Source organism: Eretmochelys imbricata, chromosome 6, assembly GCF_965152235.1.
Source record: "Eretmochelys imbricata isolate rEreImb1 chromosome 6, rEreImb1.hap1, whole genome shotgun sequence".
Lineage (NCBI taxonomy): Eukaryota > Metazoa > Chordata > Testudines > Cheloniidae > Eretmochelys > Eretmochelys imbricata.
This window is the reverse complement of record NC_135577.1, coordinates 25094764-25111123: the sequence shown is the minus strand read 5'-3', so window position 1 is coordinate 25111123 and position 16360 is coordinate 25094764. Positions and strand designations below refer to the sequence as shown.

The window sequence follows — 16360 nt, the reverse complement described above, 5'->3', positions numbered from 1 at the left end:
CCCCACCCCAAACGGCAAGCCTCGGTCAGGCATGGAATTTGTCCCCTCTCTGCACTGCCCCATTGGCCTGACTGGAGCTGCCCCCACCAAATATAGAAGTCAAACTACACTTATGATTATCATCTCAATTTGACAGCTGGGGAAACCAAGAGAGAAAGATGAAATAACTTGCCCAAGGCCACAGTAAGTCAGTAGCAGAGCCACGGGTTAGAACTTTGAAACCTTCTAACTCCCAGTCATGTGTTGGTTCTGCCAGACTACACTGCCTGCCAGCTGTGGGCCAAGAGAGCAGGAGAATCTGCCTGTACCAATGCCACTGCTGCCCTCCCCCCAATAGTTACCTAAAATAAAATAAAATCCTGTGTGTGTAGTGTCATAGGACAATTGCAATTGCCCTCCAATATCTCTTAACTCAACGGGAGTTTGAGAGCACAGAGTTTGCTACCACTGGGGGATTTGAACCAATGGTGGAAGGAGTAGTAAAACCATGGCTCAGGTGACCACTGGCACTCTTGCCACAGTATCACCTAGGCATGCTCTGCACATAGTTGGTATGGTCGTGAGAACAGCAATGCCCTATCCACTCTAATGCTCCCACTGTTGCTACCACTCAAGAAGCTGCAACGTTGCTTGATCAACAGCAGGCAATTTCACACAACAATGTCTAGTGCAGACTTGTCAGGAGGCTTCACTGTAGAGGAAGTGCGATAGCCTATTGTAACAGCAATTCTGTTATAGTATTACTTGCTACGTCTGCTCTTCTTTATTGGACTCGTTGAGCATAGACTTTAAGTGCATGCATGAGCTTTGGGGGCATGGAGGGACATCAACCTCTCAATAATTTGTAAAAAGCTCTGACCATGTTTTCAATCTAAACAGAACAACTCTACAATATCAGTTTACTCTGTGCTCTTAATTTGTTCGATTCTTCACTGCAGAGGAAACAAGATGCAAATCTGGGCTTCTCTTAACTAGAACATGGCCAGCAGTCTGTGTCTGATATCACCAAGAAATGCATTTATGGGCCAAATTCTCCTCTCATAAATTGTTCTAAGCCCCTTTCAGTTACTAGGGCTGTACCGGTGTAACTGAGAAGAGAATTTGGCCGACCTAGTCAATCAGTGACAAAGATCTAATTGCACCAATACAAGGAGTGAAATAAGCTATAGAAACCAGAAACCCTGGGCCAGATCTCCCACTGGTATAAATCAGCACTGATTTCAAAGGCACTTCCTTAATTTACAACAGCCGAGGATTTAGCCCAATTTTTTTTTTTTTTAATATTTGGATTTAAACTATGCTTTGAAAAGTAAATGAGAAGAATCCTGTTTACAGCTGCTGTACACTGCAGAGCATAAGGATTCCCAAAAGCTATGTAACTCATAGCTATGCCTTTCCAGCAAAACAAATGCCTGTGTTTAACTGAGCTGCGATGCTTGTGTCATTGCCAAGTCTGAATATAATGCTCAGCTTTGTCTTTAGTGACCATTATTACACAGACATGCATAGAGAACACACAACAGAGATCTCAATCTTCTTTCATGGCCTTGTGCAGGAAAGGCCCACTGAAGATAATGCCACTGTACCCAAATGTAGGCATAGTGAAAGCACAGAAAGCTGCCTGCCTTCCTTCCTACTCTCCCCCATGACTGAGACTCGGGGCTTGTCTACACAATGCGTTAGTCCACATTAGAGAAGTGTAAATTCTAGTGGGCACTAACATGTTGCTCACGAACTGGCCTGTGTGGACCCTGCTGGTGTGCACAAGAAGTTCACTAGTGTGCATTAATGTCATCCTGCTACACTCAGGCCAGGTAGTGCACAACACACTAGTAAACACTAGAATTTACACCAGACTAATGCGGACTAGTACATCATGTAAATCAGCCCTCAGTTTGCAAATTTACAGGGCTAGATCCTGGCCTCCATTCCACCTGCTTTGTACTTCTCTGGCAGCACAAAGAGGAAGAAATCCAGCTTAGCTGGTTGGTTGGAGAATCCCCAATCATTTGGCTTTATACCCACTCTTTCTTCCTAGATCTGCCATATGGGGCATGACCAGGGTATGAGGGATTTCCTAAAAAGACTATATAGTCTTATATAGCTTATATAGTCTTATATAGCTGCAATAGTCCCCATTTGCCAGAACAGCTCCTTGTGCTTTATTAATTATTTGTATTATTGCAGAACGAAGAGGTCTCCACTGAGATCAGGGCCTCACCATGTTAGGCACTGTACATACACACAGAAAGAGACAGTCCTCATCTGAAGAGTTTATAATCTAAATAGACAAGACAGACAAAGGGTGAGGGAGGAAACAAAGACACAGAGAGGTGAAGTGACTTGCCCAAGGTCACACAATAGTGTAGTACTTGAGCTGGAAATAGAACCCAAGATTCCCCTGACTATCTGTCCACTATTTCTCTAATCTCTCTCTGACTGGATCCTTGCTCTCTGCAAGTTTCTACCTGCCCTGGTAGAGATGATTGCATCGGTGATTGCATGGGGGTTAGATATGACGCACTCTATATGATTTTATAAAAATATGCTAATGAGTGTGAATATAAGGTAACTGGAATATGCTTCATGCAAAAGGTCTCTTGTAAAATCATTACAAAGCTTATAATCTACTGAGTGTGGTCGTCCTATTTGTATAAATGTATCACTCTTGTATCTGAAACTAGAAATATGAAATATAACTCTGAGGGCCTACTGTAATTATGCAAAGTATGGGCCATTAATGGTGGTTTGGAATCTTGATGGCTCCCATCAACCAGGACAACGGACTGTGGATGGCTCTGTTTGCAGGCAGGCCTCCCTGTGAGTCAGGCTGGGAGGAATGAAGGCTTGGGGTCTTACAGTGACATGTGATCATGTCACCTGAACTGGAATCCATCTTTAACCTGGTGCTTTTCCACTGAGAAGGAGAGGTGGGAATCCAGAGGGACAAAGGATTCCCACCTTATGCAAAAGATATATAAGTAGGTGGAACAGAACAAGGGAGGGCAGCCATCATAAGAAATCTCCTAGCTACCACCTGAGCTGGAACAAGGGCTGTACCAGGGAAAAGGATTGTGCACAGACTAGAATCGTGGGCAGTCTGTGAAAGGAACTTATTGAAACATCTCTAAGGGTGAGATTATATCTGTATTCAGTTTTTATTACTGTACTAGACTTAGACTTGCAGGTTTTATTTTATTTTGATTGGTAATTCACTTTGTTCTGTCTGTTACTACTTGGACCCACTTAAATCCTACTTTCTGTATTTAATAAAATCACTTTTTACTTATTAATTAACCCAGAGTATGTATTAATACTTGGGGAGGAAAACAGCTGTGCATATCTCTCTATCAGTGTTATAGAGGGCAAACAATTTATGAGTTTACCCAAGCTTACACAGGGTAAAACAGATTTATTTAGGGTTTGGACCCCATTGGGAGTTGGGCATCTGAGTGTTAAAGACAGGCACACTTCTGTAAGCTGCTTTCAGTTAAGCCTACTGCTGTTGGGGTACGTGTTTCAGACCTGGGTCTGGTTTTGCAGCAGGCTATCGGGTCTGGCTCAAACCAGGCAGGGCACTGAAGTCCTAAGGTGACTGGGCAAGAAAGCAGGAGCAGAAATAGTCTTGGCACATCAGGTGGCAGCTCCCAGGGGGTTTCTGTGATCCAACCCATCACACCTTGTTCTCTGCAAGTTTCTACCTGCCCTGGTAGAGATGATTCCATTAGTGATTGCATGGGGGTTAGATGATGAAAGTTGCACCTGAAACCATAATGTCTTCTGAAGATTCTAGAGAGGTCTTTCTTCTTTAGGTCTTCATTAGCTTTGCTGTGTGAAGCAGCAACGATGGAAAAAGCCAAACATGGTTCCTCTCCCTGCTCCATTCCCTCAGGAGTACATAGATTTGAGAGCAACGAACCTCACAACTTTCCAGTTCAACTATCCCAGGGGTGAAAAACGTCAGTACAGCAACGGCAGGAGGAAAAAGAGGGACCAGTTCGGTTCCCAGTGAAGTTAGTGGCAAAACATCCCAAATTTAATGGGAGCAGAATTAGGCCTTTAGTGAGGACCAAGTACTCAGGACCCCATGGCTTAAAAGGGACAAATGAATTTCAGGTAAAAATGTTGGAAGAGCTGAAGAAAACTAGGCTGGTAAACTCATAGGGCCAAATGTATCCTTCAGTGGAGTTACCCCAGGGATAAGCTGGCCCAAGGATATTGAGGGAAGACCCTGTGGGTGAAATTCACCTGGTGCAAATGGCCAGCACAGTGCCTATGAGCAATGTACGCCCTAACTAGAAGGTTTAAGCAGGCCACAGGCGCTGTGCTGGCTTCTTGCACAGGAGTCAATTTCACACCATTAAAAAGCCTGGAAACTGAAGTCATCTTTTTCTTGCTGCTTATACTTTTTTACTATTATTATTTGATTTAACTGCAATACACTGCTCTTCATAAGTGCAGTCATCTGCCAATTTCACCTTGCAACTTCAAAACATCCCAACCTATTAAAGGAAGCTTTGTTTGGACCAAGCAACAAAATATGTTTCCCCAGGTTATCTCAAACATAACTATGATTCATAAGCAGCCCTATGTTTTGGTGCTAACAGGCAGAGCTGGTATGTGGGAGCCCCAAATTCGGAAGCGACCTTGAGACTCTTCCCGCTGGAGAAGCTCTGACTGACACTGGTGGTGATACCATCAGTCTTGGCAAGGACATGGGAAAGTAAGAAAGCGATGCCCATGCGATTTTCTCTGAATCTCTCTTCCCTGATTGTCTTTTTGTGGGGCATCATCAACACTGCACCTGGCTAGAGATACATCTATATTGCTGTCCAAACATTGAATGGGGGAGAGGAATTGGATGAACGAAGAGAAGGAGCTGCAGAATCATATCTAGAGTTATCCCTGGGTCAAAATTAGGGCCCACCACAGAACAATCACATCACTCTCCAGTCAAAGCATCTGAGTCCATCTCCTGGCGGATTAGGATTTACAGTGCGATCAGTAGGTTTCTCAGTGCCTGTCAAAAGTAAGACATTTGTGGACCAATCCTGCTCACTCCCCACCCCCTGAGGCCAGCTCCTCCATAATTTGTACTTTTAATGTCATGTTGACTGGAGGACTGAGCTTATGGCCTGTGGGACCCCATGCAACCACACAGGAATGACTCTGTGGAAACAATGCCTGTTAATACGTTTGTAAAACATTACTGAAAACGCACAACCACACAGATATTTTTTGTCTCCCCAGAAGGCTTGGACTGGAAAACAGTAGTGAAACAAATCACAAGAGCCTCAGGAAAAAGAGAGCACGTTGTTGATAAATTGTACAGGCAGCTAGAAAAGCACTTACTAAATGGATGCCTGAAAATTGTTTCCCACCAACCTCTGAAAAGTGAAGGGGGGAAAAAAAAAAGGCAAACACTTCACTTCAAACACAACCACACCTATAATCCCAATATTTAGTTTTGGATTAGATAACAAAATAAAAAACCACACACATACACAGCGCCACCTTCTTCAGACGCTGTTTTGCCATCAACTCAACCACAATCTCTAACCGTTACAAATCTTGGAGTACAAGATGGGTCACAGCAAAAATCCCCTCCCAGTTAATCATGAGACTGCAAACTATCAGATTCCTTCATTATCAAACCAGCGATTAACGAGGCAACAGATTCCTCTCTCTAGTTTCTTATCTAACATTCACCCACAGGTAATTATACTGGGGAATAATCCATAAAAACTTAAAATAAGAATTTAAAGGTGAAATACTAAGTAGTTGAGGCTTTTTTCTAGACCCATACAAAAATCTTTATTTAAAGATGCCATATCTGTAACGGTATGAGACAGATCCTAAGCTAAGGAATGCTCGCTGCACCTTCGGGTAGGCATGTATGTGAAAAGGTGGCTTGAAGGCACCTTTGTGTTTCCCCAATCTTGAGTTCAGATGCAGGACTAGTCCTAAATCAGAGCAGTCTCGGGGCTACTCTAATGGCCCAGAAGCTTTTGTGGCAACTGGGGGTCAGTCAGGTGTAAGGGGTGCACCAGCGATATGCCCTTTTCCTAAACTGTGCTTTTATACCTTGATAGCTGGAGGTGACCCTTTACGAGCTACTGTGCTGACTCTACACCACCTGAACATCTCCCTACAGTAAGAGAAGTATCCAGTGGCTGGCTTGGCTGACTTTAGGGATGCTTTCTGCCAGAGAACCACAAAACTCCCCATTCTACATAAGAATCATGCCCTGCGCTTAGCTTAGCTTTTAAATATAAACATATGGCCATTTTTATTTCCTCCTCCACTCACTATCCTAAGTTTACCCTTCAAAAACCAATGACCTCATCAGAACCTGAACGGAATATATTCTTCTGCTGCTTGCTTTGTTTATAGGCTTTGTGATATTATCAGCTGTCACAGAAAAAAAGTGAGAATCCTGAATATGGTGCATATGTGAAGAGGGAATGGATTTTCAAATATTTTGTTTTAAAAAATTAAATTATGTTGTAAGTTATTTCAGACAGAGATTGCATCTGCCTATGAATTTGTACAGTACCGAGCTCAAAGGGGCCTCTGGGTGCTACAGTAACACAAATAGCACTCAGGTTTCAGAGTAACAGCCGTGTTAGTAAATAATAATACGTAAGAATATTTGGAAATAACTCTGTATATACAGTGTGCTCTGTTACAGTGTAATTTGTCCCTATGCAGATGGCCAGCACAAGTCCTATGCTCAAGTTAATATTCACTTAAACCCAATTTTGAGGAATTAAGTAGGACTTTGGTGGTTGCATAGGTCTTGTGCTAGACTTCTGCACAGGGGTGAATTTCACCCGTAGTGATTTGGGTATGTAAACAGATTTAAAATAAAAACAAATAAAAGTTTTGCAGCTCATCATTATGTAAAAGTCATATATACTGTTCATGATACATGCCAACGGAGCTGTGTGAATAATATAAAAAAGTTCTGTGAATATTCACTTGAATTTTTAAGTGAATTTGATTTGATCACATTTGTGACCCTTTTGTATTTGTTTTCTGCAAACATTGGATCATTTGAGTCATACTGGCACAAATCATTATGGGAAACAACTCTTGAAATTGTGTTCAGGAAACCAAATTTTATGTTTGCACATGCAAATATTCATGCTGGAAATGCTCGCACCAGGGAGCAGAATCCAACCAGGGAACAGAACAGTACTCTGTAACGTATCCGACAGATTGCATCCAACTCCAAGAGCACAACTCAGTTCTTTGATTATTGATTAAGCAGGCTCAATCCATTTAGGGGGGAAAAATCAAAATAAACATTTGTCAAATAAACTGAAATGACAAATTACTTTGAGGAAATCGCAATCTGCTCATGGACATTCCAGAAGAAGGCAGACTACATTTACTGAACAAATTATTTGTGATGAATTATTTGCTTCACTCTACAAATCTTGTGATAGAAGAGTGTTATCTCATGTATGAGAACTGAAAAGCTGAGCTATTCTGGCACTTTCCCACAAACAAAATGAACATTTTTATCATTTAAGACCGTTAACGCCCTTGCATTGTTTGTAACAAAAAAACATGCTCCTGATGGTTGTTCCATTATGAAGTTTCTTAGAGAAGGAAAAAGTTTGACCCTTACCTATTATAATGGGCTTAATTCCTGTTCCTATTGAAGTTAACTGAAGGCATATCTTGTATTGATTGACTTCAGTGGGAGCAGGAGCAATACCTATTCCTATAAACCGACTATGCATTCAAAGAGCAGCACACAATGAAACTCCCCAAAATTAATGTCTACAAATTCGCCCCTGTAATATCAACCATGTATGCCCCTGCCTTGAGTCCACCTCCGCTCAAATCATCATCCATGTTTCCATCTCTTCTCATTCTGACTACTGGAAGCAAGTCCCAGCTTTGCTGTAGCATGTGCAGAATCTGCTGCCCACAGTCTCAAACATACGAAGATAAAACCCCCAACAGTCAAACAGCTACATTCGTTCCCCGTGCATTTCAGGATTCGATTCAGACTTAGCTTCCTCATTTTTAAAACTCTTGCCCAAACCTCTGTCTCTCTTCATTCCCTTCCTCAGTCCCTCCATTCGCCAAATAACTTACTCTCTACCCCTTATGTAATCTCGGTACTTCAATGCAAGAGCTTTCTTTTCAGCTTTGTTCCTCTGGAGTGGCCACACTGCATCCTCCTCATTCGGTACCAAATCCAGCTCCCATTAAAAGTCAGTGAAAATAATTCATTTGATTCCAACAGGAGCTGGATCAGGCTCCCCATACCCTGTCAAATTTCATGTGAAAACCATTTTTTCTCCTTTGTCCATGCCACTTCATTTCTCTCTGCTCTTTTTATGTTATTGATTATTATTATTATTTCAAACAGTGCATCCATCTATTATTTAATTCTGTAAAGCATCCAGCATTACAGGTTGCATGAAAGATTCCATATGAAATCGACGTATGCTATACTGTAAAGTGCTTCAGGATGTTGGGGAATTCAGAATGTTCTCTGGCTGGAGAGGACATCATAATATACAAAAGCATTTGTAAGGACACACTTAAAATACTACGCTGGTTCTTCCAATGGAGCTGCAAGTTGTCTGTAGATCTGAAATAATTTCCCTCCAGAGATAAATTCTACTGAGAAATGTTTTTAATTTCTCCAACCTCCCTCATCATTCTCATGTATGGTCTTCGCCACTGTAGTGACATTAAATGGAGGAAGCTGTTTGAGCAGCATAAAAATGGTATTTGTGGAACTGCCATTTCTGCAGCACCTGGTGATGTCGGAGATTTGGATATAAAAATAGTCATATGATCCCACTCGTTTGACAGAGTATCTGAATTTTAACAACTCTTGGGCAAAAGGCTAGTTGTCGCTTTAAAAATCCACTAAGAGCCTGCTCTATTCCCACTGAATTCAATGGCAGTTATGCCACGAATTTTGTTGGATATAAGATTGGGTCATAAGGCCTTGATTCGGCAATGTGCTTTGTGCACTCAGACCCCTGTGCCCGTGCAGAGCATATAGGAGTCCATTTGCATGTAGCACATTGCAGGATCAGGACCTACATTAGATCTCTTCTACCTATCATTTGCACTAAATTTGGCAAAGAGGTGTTTGCTAGAATAGTTTTAACACAAAACTTTCAAAAGGCCTGTTTTTCAGAGCTACTTAACATGGTAGCACGCATTTCAATTGGAGATGTAGAGCCTCAGCATCTCTGAAAATCAGACTGGAGGTATCTCACATTGGGCATCCGAAGACCAAGTCACTGAAAATCAATGGCAGCTTTGTGAAAATTCTGCCCTTATTGTATAACAACCTCCTTTCAAACCTTATTTAACATTGAGGGTCCAGACATATATCATTGATTCTGATGTCAACATATCTTAGCAACATTTCACATAAAACTTGTGCTTGTAAAACCTCCACTGCCTGAGACACTGTTTCCAATATTATATTTCCAATTGTGTGATTACTAATTAGCTCATCTCTTAAGTGAAAGATGTCCTAACAGGTTATCACTGAAAGGTATGCAGATTCAGAAAAGACTCATTGCTATCAAGATAGCCTCTCTAATTAAAAACCAAGTAACAAATGTGTTTAAAAATATAAATGGAACTTGCATGTATTTGGGGAAAACAGGTCTGAATGGAAACTTCAAATGATTTACATCTCTCTGGCCAGATCCTCAGCTGGTGTAAGTCAGAGTCACCAAATTCAATGGAGCTGTGCCAGTTTAAACCATCTGTGGGTCTGACCCCTACAGTCTACAAAACTATTCATGAAAGTATAGATAACACTGATGATACATACTTCTATAAAATCAGAAGGAGCAGCAGGATCATGATTCTACAGCTATACAGCTCAATATCATATCAGTATATGATTGATTATTGGCTGGTATATGTACAGCATTATATGTACAAAGTATTGTACTTTATATACAACAGAGTATATAAAAAGAGTGCACCCTCTCAATATGGAAGGCTCATCATGCAAGCTCTCCAAATGCAGAACTGCCATTGGCTTCAATTGGAATTCTGTGTATGGAATGCCTGCAGAATTAGGCCCAAATATCAGAGAAGTTGTGTGAGTGAAACCAAATGGATTTGCAATGTTATGCTCTTTGTTTTCAAAGAAACTTGATCAAAGACTAAATTCCCAGCACAGGAAAGTGTTGCTTTTCTTGCAGAGAAAGGAGCATTTCAGAAATTTTAATGGTGCTGTCATTTGGTGCCAGGGCAAACAAACAAAAATAGTACTGAAGTGTATAAGTTGGCCTTTAAATTAAAATGCAGAAAGATCCACTGAAATGCTGAAGCACTTAGCAAGGAATACTTCAATTCCACATCTCTGCCTTCACTAATAAAAATTCACTATAGTCAATCTGAATTATTGTAGAGGATTTCAAGGGGAAAACAGAGGTTAACAAGGGCAAAAGAAAACTCACAAACAAAATATATTCCTAGAATTAAAAAAAAAAAAAAACCATCAGGAATACATGAAAAGTTGATTTCACACAGAATTAGTGGCAAATGGTGAGCAGCCTCTGTTTAATCTGAATAATAAACTTGAATCTCTTCTTAGAATTCACATCGGAACTGTTTTCTAAGCATAATATCTCCTGGTGTGTTACTGTAACACAAAGAACATCCTTTTTGCTCATTACTGTTAATTACAGTGAAAAACTACAATAATTAACTGCAGTACAGTGTAATTCAATGACATTTACATTAACCAACCCCTTCACAGACACCTTTATATATCCTTTATTATCATCTTTTACAATGACGTTTCCTTATAATAAAATGTTATGAGGGTGGTAATTAAATTATTACACTGCTTCTTATATTCCTGTTCTCTCCTAATACAGATTCCATGAGCTACTAGACCAGTTGCCGGAAACAATGGCAGAGATACTTTGAATTGAGTCTAATACAACAACAAAAGGGCAATTGTCTTACTACGGCACTCCAAATTATTCACATGTAGAATTTTTGCGCTGAATTATTAAAAATTTCTTTTCTTAGCTGTTGTCCCACTCCCAGTATTATTGGAGTGCAAACATTTTTCAGCATTGCGCTGTACCTTCCTTTCCTGCTTTCCAAACTAACTGGCCTTAATCCTCTCTTTGTGACATCAGTCATTCTCAGTGAGACTGATGTCCCAGCACTGTAGATTCCTCAGGGCAGGCTTTGCCTATCCTTTAAAGCAAAATCAGCACGGTCTTTAGCCAGCATTTTGAACTGGATCTGAACACACTTCTCCGTGTCAGTTTTGCCAACTCCCTCCCCATTACTAGATGTCACCAGCTTCCACTGACATCACAGGCACAGTATCTGGGCCTCTTTGCAGGAACCAGCAAGCTCTTGTTGGTAAACATTTCTCTTTTGCAGATATTGAGAAGGAAATCTGCTATAGCTACACAGAGGCTGAAACATGCCATTTGGAGTTCAACTGAACATGAAAGCTCCCCTTTCATAGCATCCTTTGTAAGTTTGCCATGAACTGTGGCAGATTCTGTACTTGACACCCTCCCTTATTCCTCTTCCTTTGATCTTAAAAATTATCCAATCTGAGTGCAGGGTAGGTGAGAGCTACTAAGAGGTTTGTATAATATTTAATACAAATGGGAAAGAAGCAAGAGCCACAAATCTGAAATAACTTTAGAGTGAAGGATTCTTTCACTTAAAAGAAAAATGAGTGATGTGAAGATCAATGAAGAAGGTAAAGGACTCGGTCTAATAGGACTGTATGTTTTCCTTCTGCTTGTAAGTATGTTCTCCTAGATTTTCTTTCAAAAGGCCCCTACAAAAACAAAACAAAACACACATACACACACACACACCACGCAACCAAACAAGCCTTTACTTCCTAACCTTCCAAGCCTTAAACTCTTCAGATGAGCTAAAGAAATTCTCACAGCCTGATTCACCACTGTGTTACTCCATCAAATTCAATGGAGTTACACTAGCAAATCGCAGTGGTCAATCAGGTCCTCACACTGCACTGTTGTAATCTCACAAAAATACTGCAGGTTCCCCATCCACCCTCCAAGTTAGCAGGGTGAGGGTTACATGCACACCTGCAATTCTGCACATTCCTGAATCTGATTAGCACAGAAAATGCAGAAACCCAGAAAGCATCTTTCCCGTATTTAACTAGGTACATTTAACACCAATTCAAATTTCACCTCCATACATTATCTATATCAAGGGCGGATAAGGTAAGGAAGAGAGAGGCTGGCATCAGCTACTTTTAAGCTTTATCCCTCCATCTTCCCTGAAACAGTGTTTGCTGTTTGCACATACATGCGTGCACAAAGCAGAGACCTGTCTCTATAGATTTGCTATAGTGTAAAACTGTAAAAGGCAACTTTCCTGCTAGTCCAGTTGGTCAAATAACTGCAGAGCCCAAAAGCAACAACCCTGAAAACACACTCTCTCCCCTCCTACCCTGCTGCCTGCCTGTCTCTCTCTCTCTCTCTTTCTCCCTCTCGCTAATCACTTATGAGGAAGATAGGAAGATTATCAAGGGGGAAAAAATTAACCAAAGCTGCAGATAACCCTTTAGGACCATAGTATCAGGTTACGGGATTTGGAGCATAAAAGTTAATGTGCAGGAATCTCAGATGCAATTTTATATCTATATATTGGGGGGTGGGGGTTGTGAGGGTTGTCGAGAAGATGAGGAAGAAAGAAATGGTGATGAAGATAGAAAATGAATGTGTCTATCTAGGGCTGGTTTTATGATCAATTAGAGTGCCCAGCAAGAGATTAACTACGGAAACAGGATACGGATTTATCATCACCAAGACACTGCAATTTTTTGGTGGGGTATTTTTATCCTTATCATCAACACCAGAATGGATTTTATGGAAACTACATCTGGAGAGATACGGGTTCACTCAGTAATATGAAGAATAAAGGTGGTGACCAAAAAAAAAAGATAGATACCTTCAGCAGTTGTAGTATTTTAAAGATTTAGGGGGGAAAATAAAATAAAAGTCACTTTCATTTCAAGACTATATGATGCTCACATCCCATCCATATATTCCAATGGTTGCCATGGGGTTTGTGGAGAAGAGAAGAACGAATGAGGAGGGGGGGTCATAATCAATCATCTCAGAAGAGCATTTCTCCTTACAGAGAAAGATCTGGATTTTGACTGTGTCCCTAAGAAAATTGCAGACTGCAGAGCTGCTGCCATGCAGGGCAGCGAGAAAGCAGGCAGAGCAGAGGCAGCAGCTGGGGATGGAAACGCCTATTAAATCCTTTAGACAACAGATGGGCAAAGCTTGGCTGGGTTTTTAAAAAACACAATGCATCATGTTTTATTGTCCCACCATAATGAACAACACTTAACACCCACAAGCCCAAAGAAGCCCCCTATGGCTGATTTCACCAACCCTCCCTTCTAAATTATAACCTGGAGACTCAATCCACTTTTGGGGGTCCCCCAACCAAATCAATTTGCCAGATCCCATTGCTCATTGCACCTGTTACTAAAAAAAGAACATAAAAATGGGAAAGGCTTGGGGGATTTTTTTTTAACCGCTCTTCCTTCCAATTACTGCTCCCCTGCCCTTGAAGTAAATATAACATCCAGGCAGGCAACCAGCGAGTCCAAATTTTGAATGCATTTAAGAGATCTAATTATGCCACGTAGGGCACAAGCACCTGCTCTCTGCTAATTCTCTCACTAGGTTTCCTCTTAATATTTCTTACCATTGTTCCTTTCAGGAAAATCTGATGGGGGCCAGTTTCACAAACAGGGGCTTTTGGAAAATAAATAAATAAATAAAAACCTCAAACTGCTAGAGTGAATTCTGCTGCTGACCACTTTTTTATTTTTAAATTCAAACTATGCCACACAAAAACATACCAAACAACACCATCCATTCATATTTTCCAAATAACCACAGCAGCCAGTGCCATAGACTGTTCTGTGCATATTCTCTCCCACCAACTGCACCTTAAGGACTACACCCTTTTCAATCATGATGTCATGAAATACTGCTGGTGACTCCCCCGCCTCCCCACCCGGTCCTTCTCCTCCTCCTCTCCAGCATACACAGTGCACCTCTCATTTCAATTTAATTTGATTAAAAAGAAAAGAAAGCAAAGTGGGGCAGTGAAGTAACGGACATGAAATTTACCAGCAGCAGGGCATCCCCCGTTTTCCTCTGCATGCACTTTGACAGTCACCAGAACAACACCCGCTAGCAGGAGTGATGCACACAAGGCAACCTCTGCTTTTTTAAAAAAAAAAAACAAAAAACAAAAAAACAGGAAACAAATAAACAAAGGCAAAAATCCATTAGAAACAGTCTCTCCACTGCAGCAGCCAAAGGGAAAACCCAGACCCGCACATCTCCCATCCCCATCAGCTGCTACCGCACCTTAGCCCTAGTGCGGCTGCTGCAAAGGAACCAACCTGTCTGTCCTTTGCCCAAGGTTTTCTCCAAGCGATAGGGTCCAACATATTGTGCATGTTGAGCTCCGCTGCCTTCTTTCCCCGTTGATGTCATTTCTACCCGGCTCTATAATTCTGCGATGTGTGTGTGGCGGGGAGCTGGGATTTCTCTCTCTGCAGCTCTTTAAATTCCCACTTTGCAGCGGTGTGAGCAAAGCACCCTTTCTCCCTCTCTCTTTGCTGCTTTAGTCCCCCTGGCTGCCGCTTTTCTCTTCCTCCTTGTTCCTTTTCTGCTTTCCGTCCGTCTGGCGGCGTGGGATGCTGAGGTTCCAGAGCAGCTATTACCAGTGTTCAAAGCGGGGGGATCTAGGATCCAAGCCCAGGGAGCATGGTGCTGGTGATCGGAGCTCTGCACGCCTTGTTCTCACTAGGAGCTGTTCCAGGGACAGCTCGAGCCAGAGCAGCGGAAGAGCTGGGGCCCAGAGCTCTGAGTGACATTACAGGCAGCCAATCTCCAGCAACAACTCAGTTCCCCTCTCCTCCTCCTCCTCCCACTACCTTTCCTTTTCCATCAGTAGCAGCAGCAGTTGCTGCCCCTCTCTGATACAGAGCATCCTAATCAATGGCCACATCAATAAAGCTATGGCGAGCAGTCTATTGGTAAGGGAAATAATTACAGATAAAGAGGGATAAAGTTATTTTAAAAGTCATATGCACACACATATAGGTTTCCTTCTCTAAATGATCCCCTCCCCCCAGGCACCTGCCACTGCAATTCACTGACCAAAAGCGACAATTTAAATAATGCTGAGGTTGTGGCATTATTTATAACAGGAAAGAAATCTACTGTGGAAAACAAGCTTGTAAGGTTTACGGATGGTGTTTCTATGGGAAGTATTTCTATTCTTTTTGTTCTGCAAGGAGTCTTTCAGAAACAATGACTATTATGAAAAACAGGGCTTGATCAGTCTCCCAATGAACACAGGGGAGGATTTGCTTTGGACTTCAATGGGGAACATGTAGGACTGAATGTACAGACCAATAAATAAATAAATCCAGCACAACTGGTACTTCAGTTAGTAATCACAACTGAAACGCCAAGGATGAAACTTGGAATCATGGAAACTTTTAAGCTCTACAGGTGGTCTCTCTAGGGCTGAGACACAAGGGCAGAGCCATATAAGGAAAGCTTGTACTGCTGCAGCCCATGTTGTATCTGTTCTGTAAAGAGGTACCAGCAAGGTAGTTAAGCATGTGTGTAACTTTAAGCACGTGGATAGTCTCAATTAAGCCAATGCGATTACTTATGTGCTTAAAGTTAGACAAATGCTTATGTACCTTGTGGATTCAGGGCCATATAAAGGACTTCAGTGTCCAGGACTATCAGTAATGCCTTTCAACACCAGTGAAATTCACCCCAAGCCCCCATATTTACTTTCTCTCCATAGGTAGGCCCCATTCTCCATCCTGGATAGCACCGTGGCTGCAATGCCCCCATCTGAATGCAGGCAGAAGCGTTGCACATAGCACGGACTCCTCAGTCACAAAGGAAGCACTTGATAAACCTGAAAAAGGAAGAAAAAGTAAAGAGACATGGGGAGACAAATATTCTGTAAACTAAAAATTGGAAATAATGCCTAACGGTGAAATTTACTTTACAGTAAGTCGTCCAAAACCCTATATATAAATGGGTGTAAAGTCCATGGAAGATCCCTTCTGTGGACCACATCCAAAAAAGTGCAGACGACAGATGAGGGGAGGAACAGAGAAACTATGAGGCTAGTCTATCTGAATGCAACCCCAAAAAGGTTCCAATATAATTTCCTTCCTCCCCAAAAAACAAGACCCCAACACTTACCTTGACCTTCTCCTGCCTCTCTTTTTACGGTGCTGCCTTGTTCTAACTACTGTCCTATACTGCTGCAGCAACCT

At 41.7% G+C, this 16360-nt stretch overlaps 1 protein-coding gene across 4 annotated transcripts in view; it reads right to left on the bottom strand.

The window, feature by feature from the left end:
* The window catches only part of BRSK2 (BR serine/threonine kinase 2), a 425109-nt gene extending 410433 nt beyond the window's left edge, over positions 1-14676 (bottom strand). For all 4 annotated transcript variants that reach the window (XM_077820019.1, XM_077820020.1, XM_077820021.1 and 1 more), the window contains exon 1: positions 14450-14676. In XM_077820019.1, the coding sequence (XP_077676145.1) occupies positions 14450-14543 (94 nt within the window). In that variant the 5' untranslated portion in view covers positions 14544-14676. The remainder of the gene's footprint in view (positions 1-14449) is intronic.
* Positions 14677-16360: the final 1684 nt, after the last annotated feature.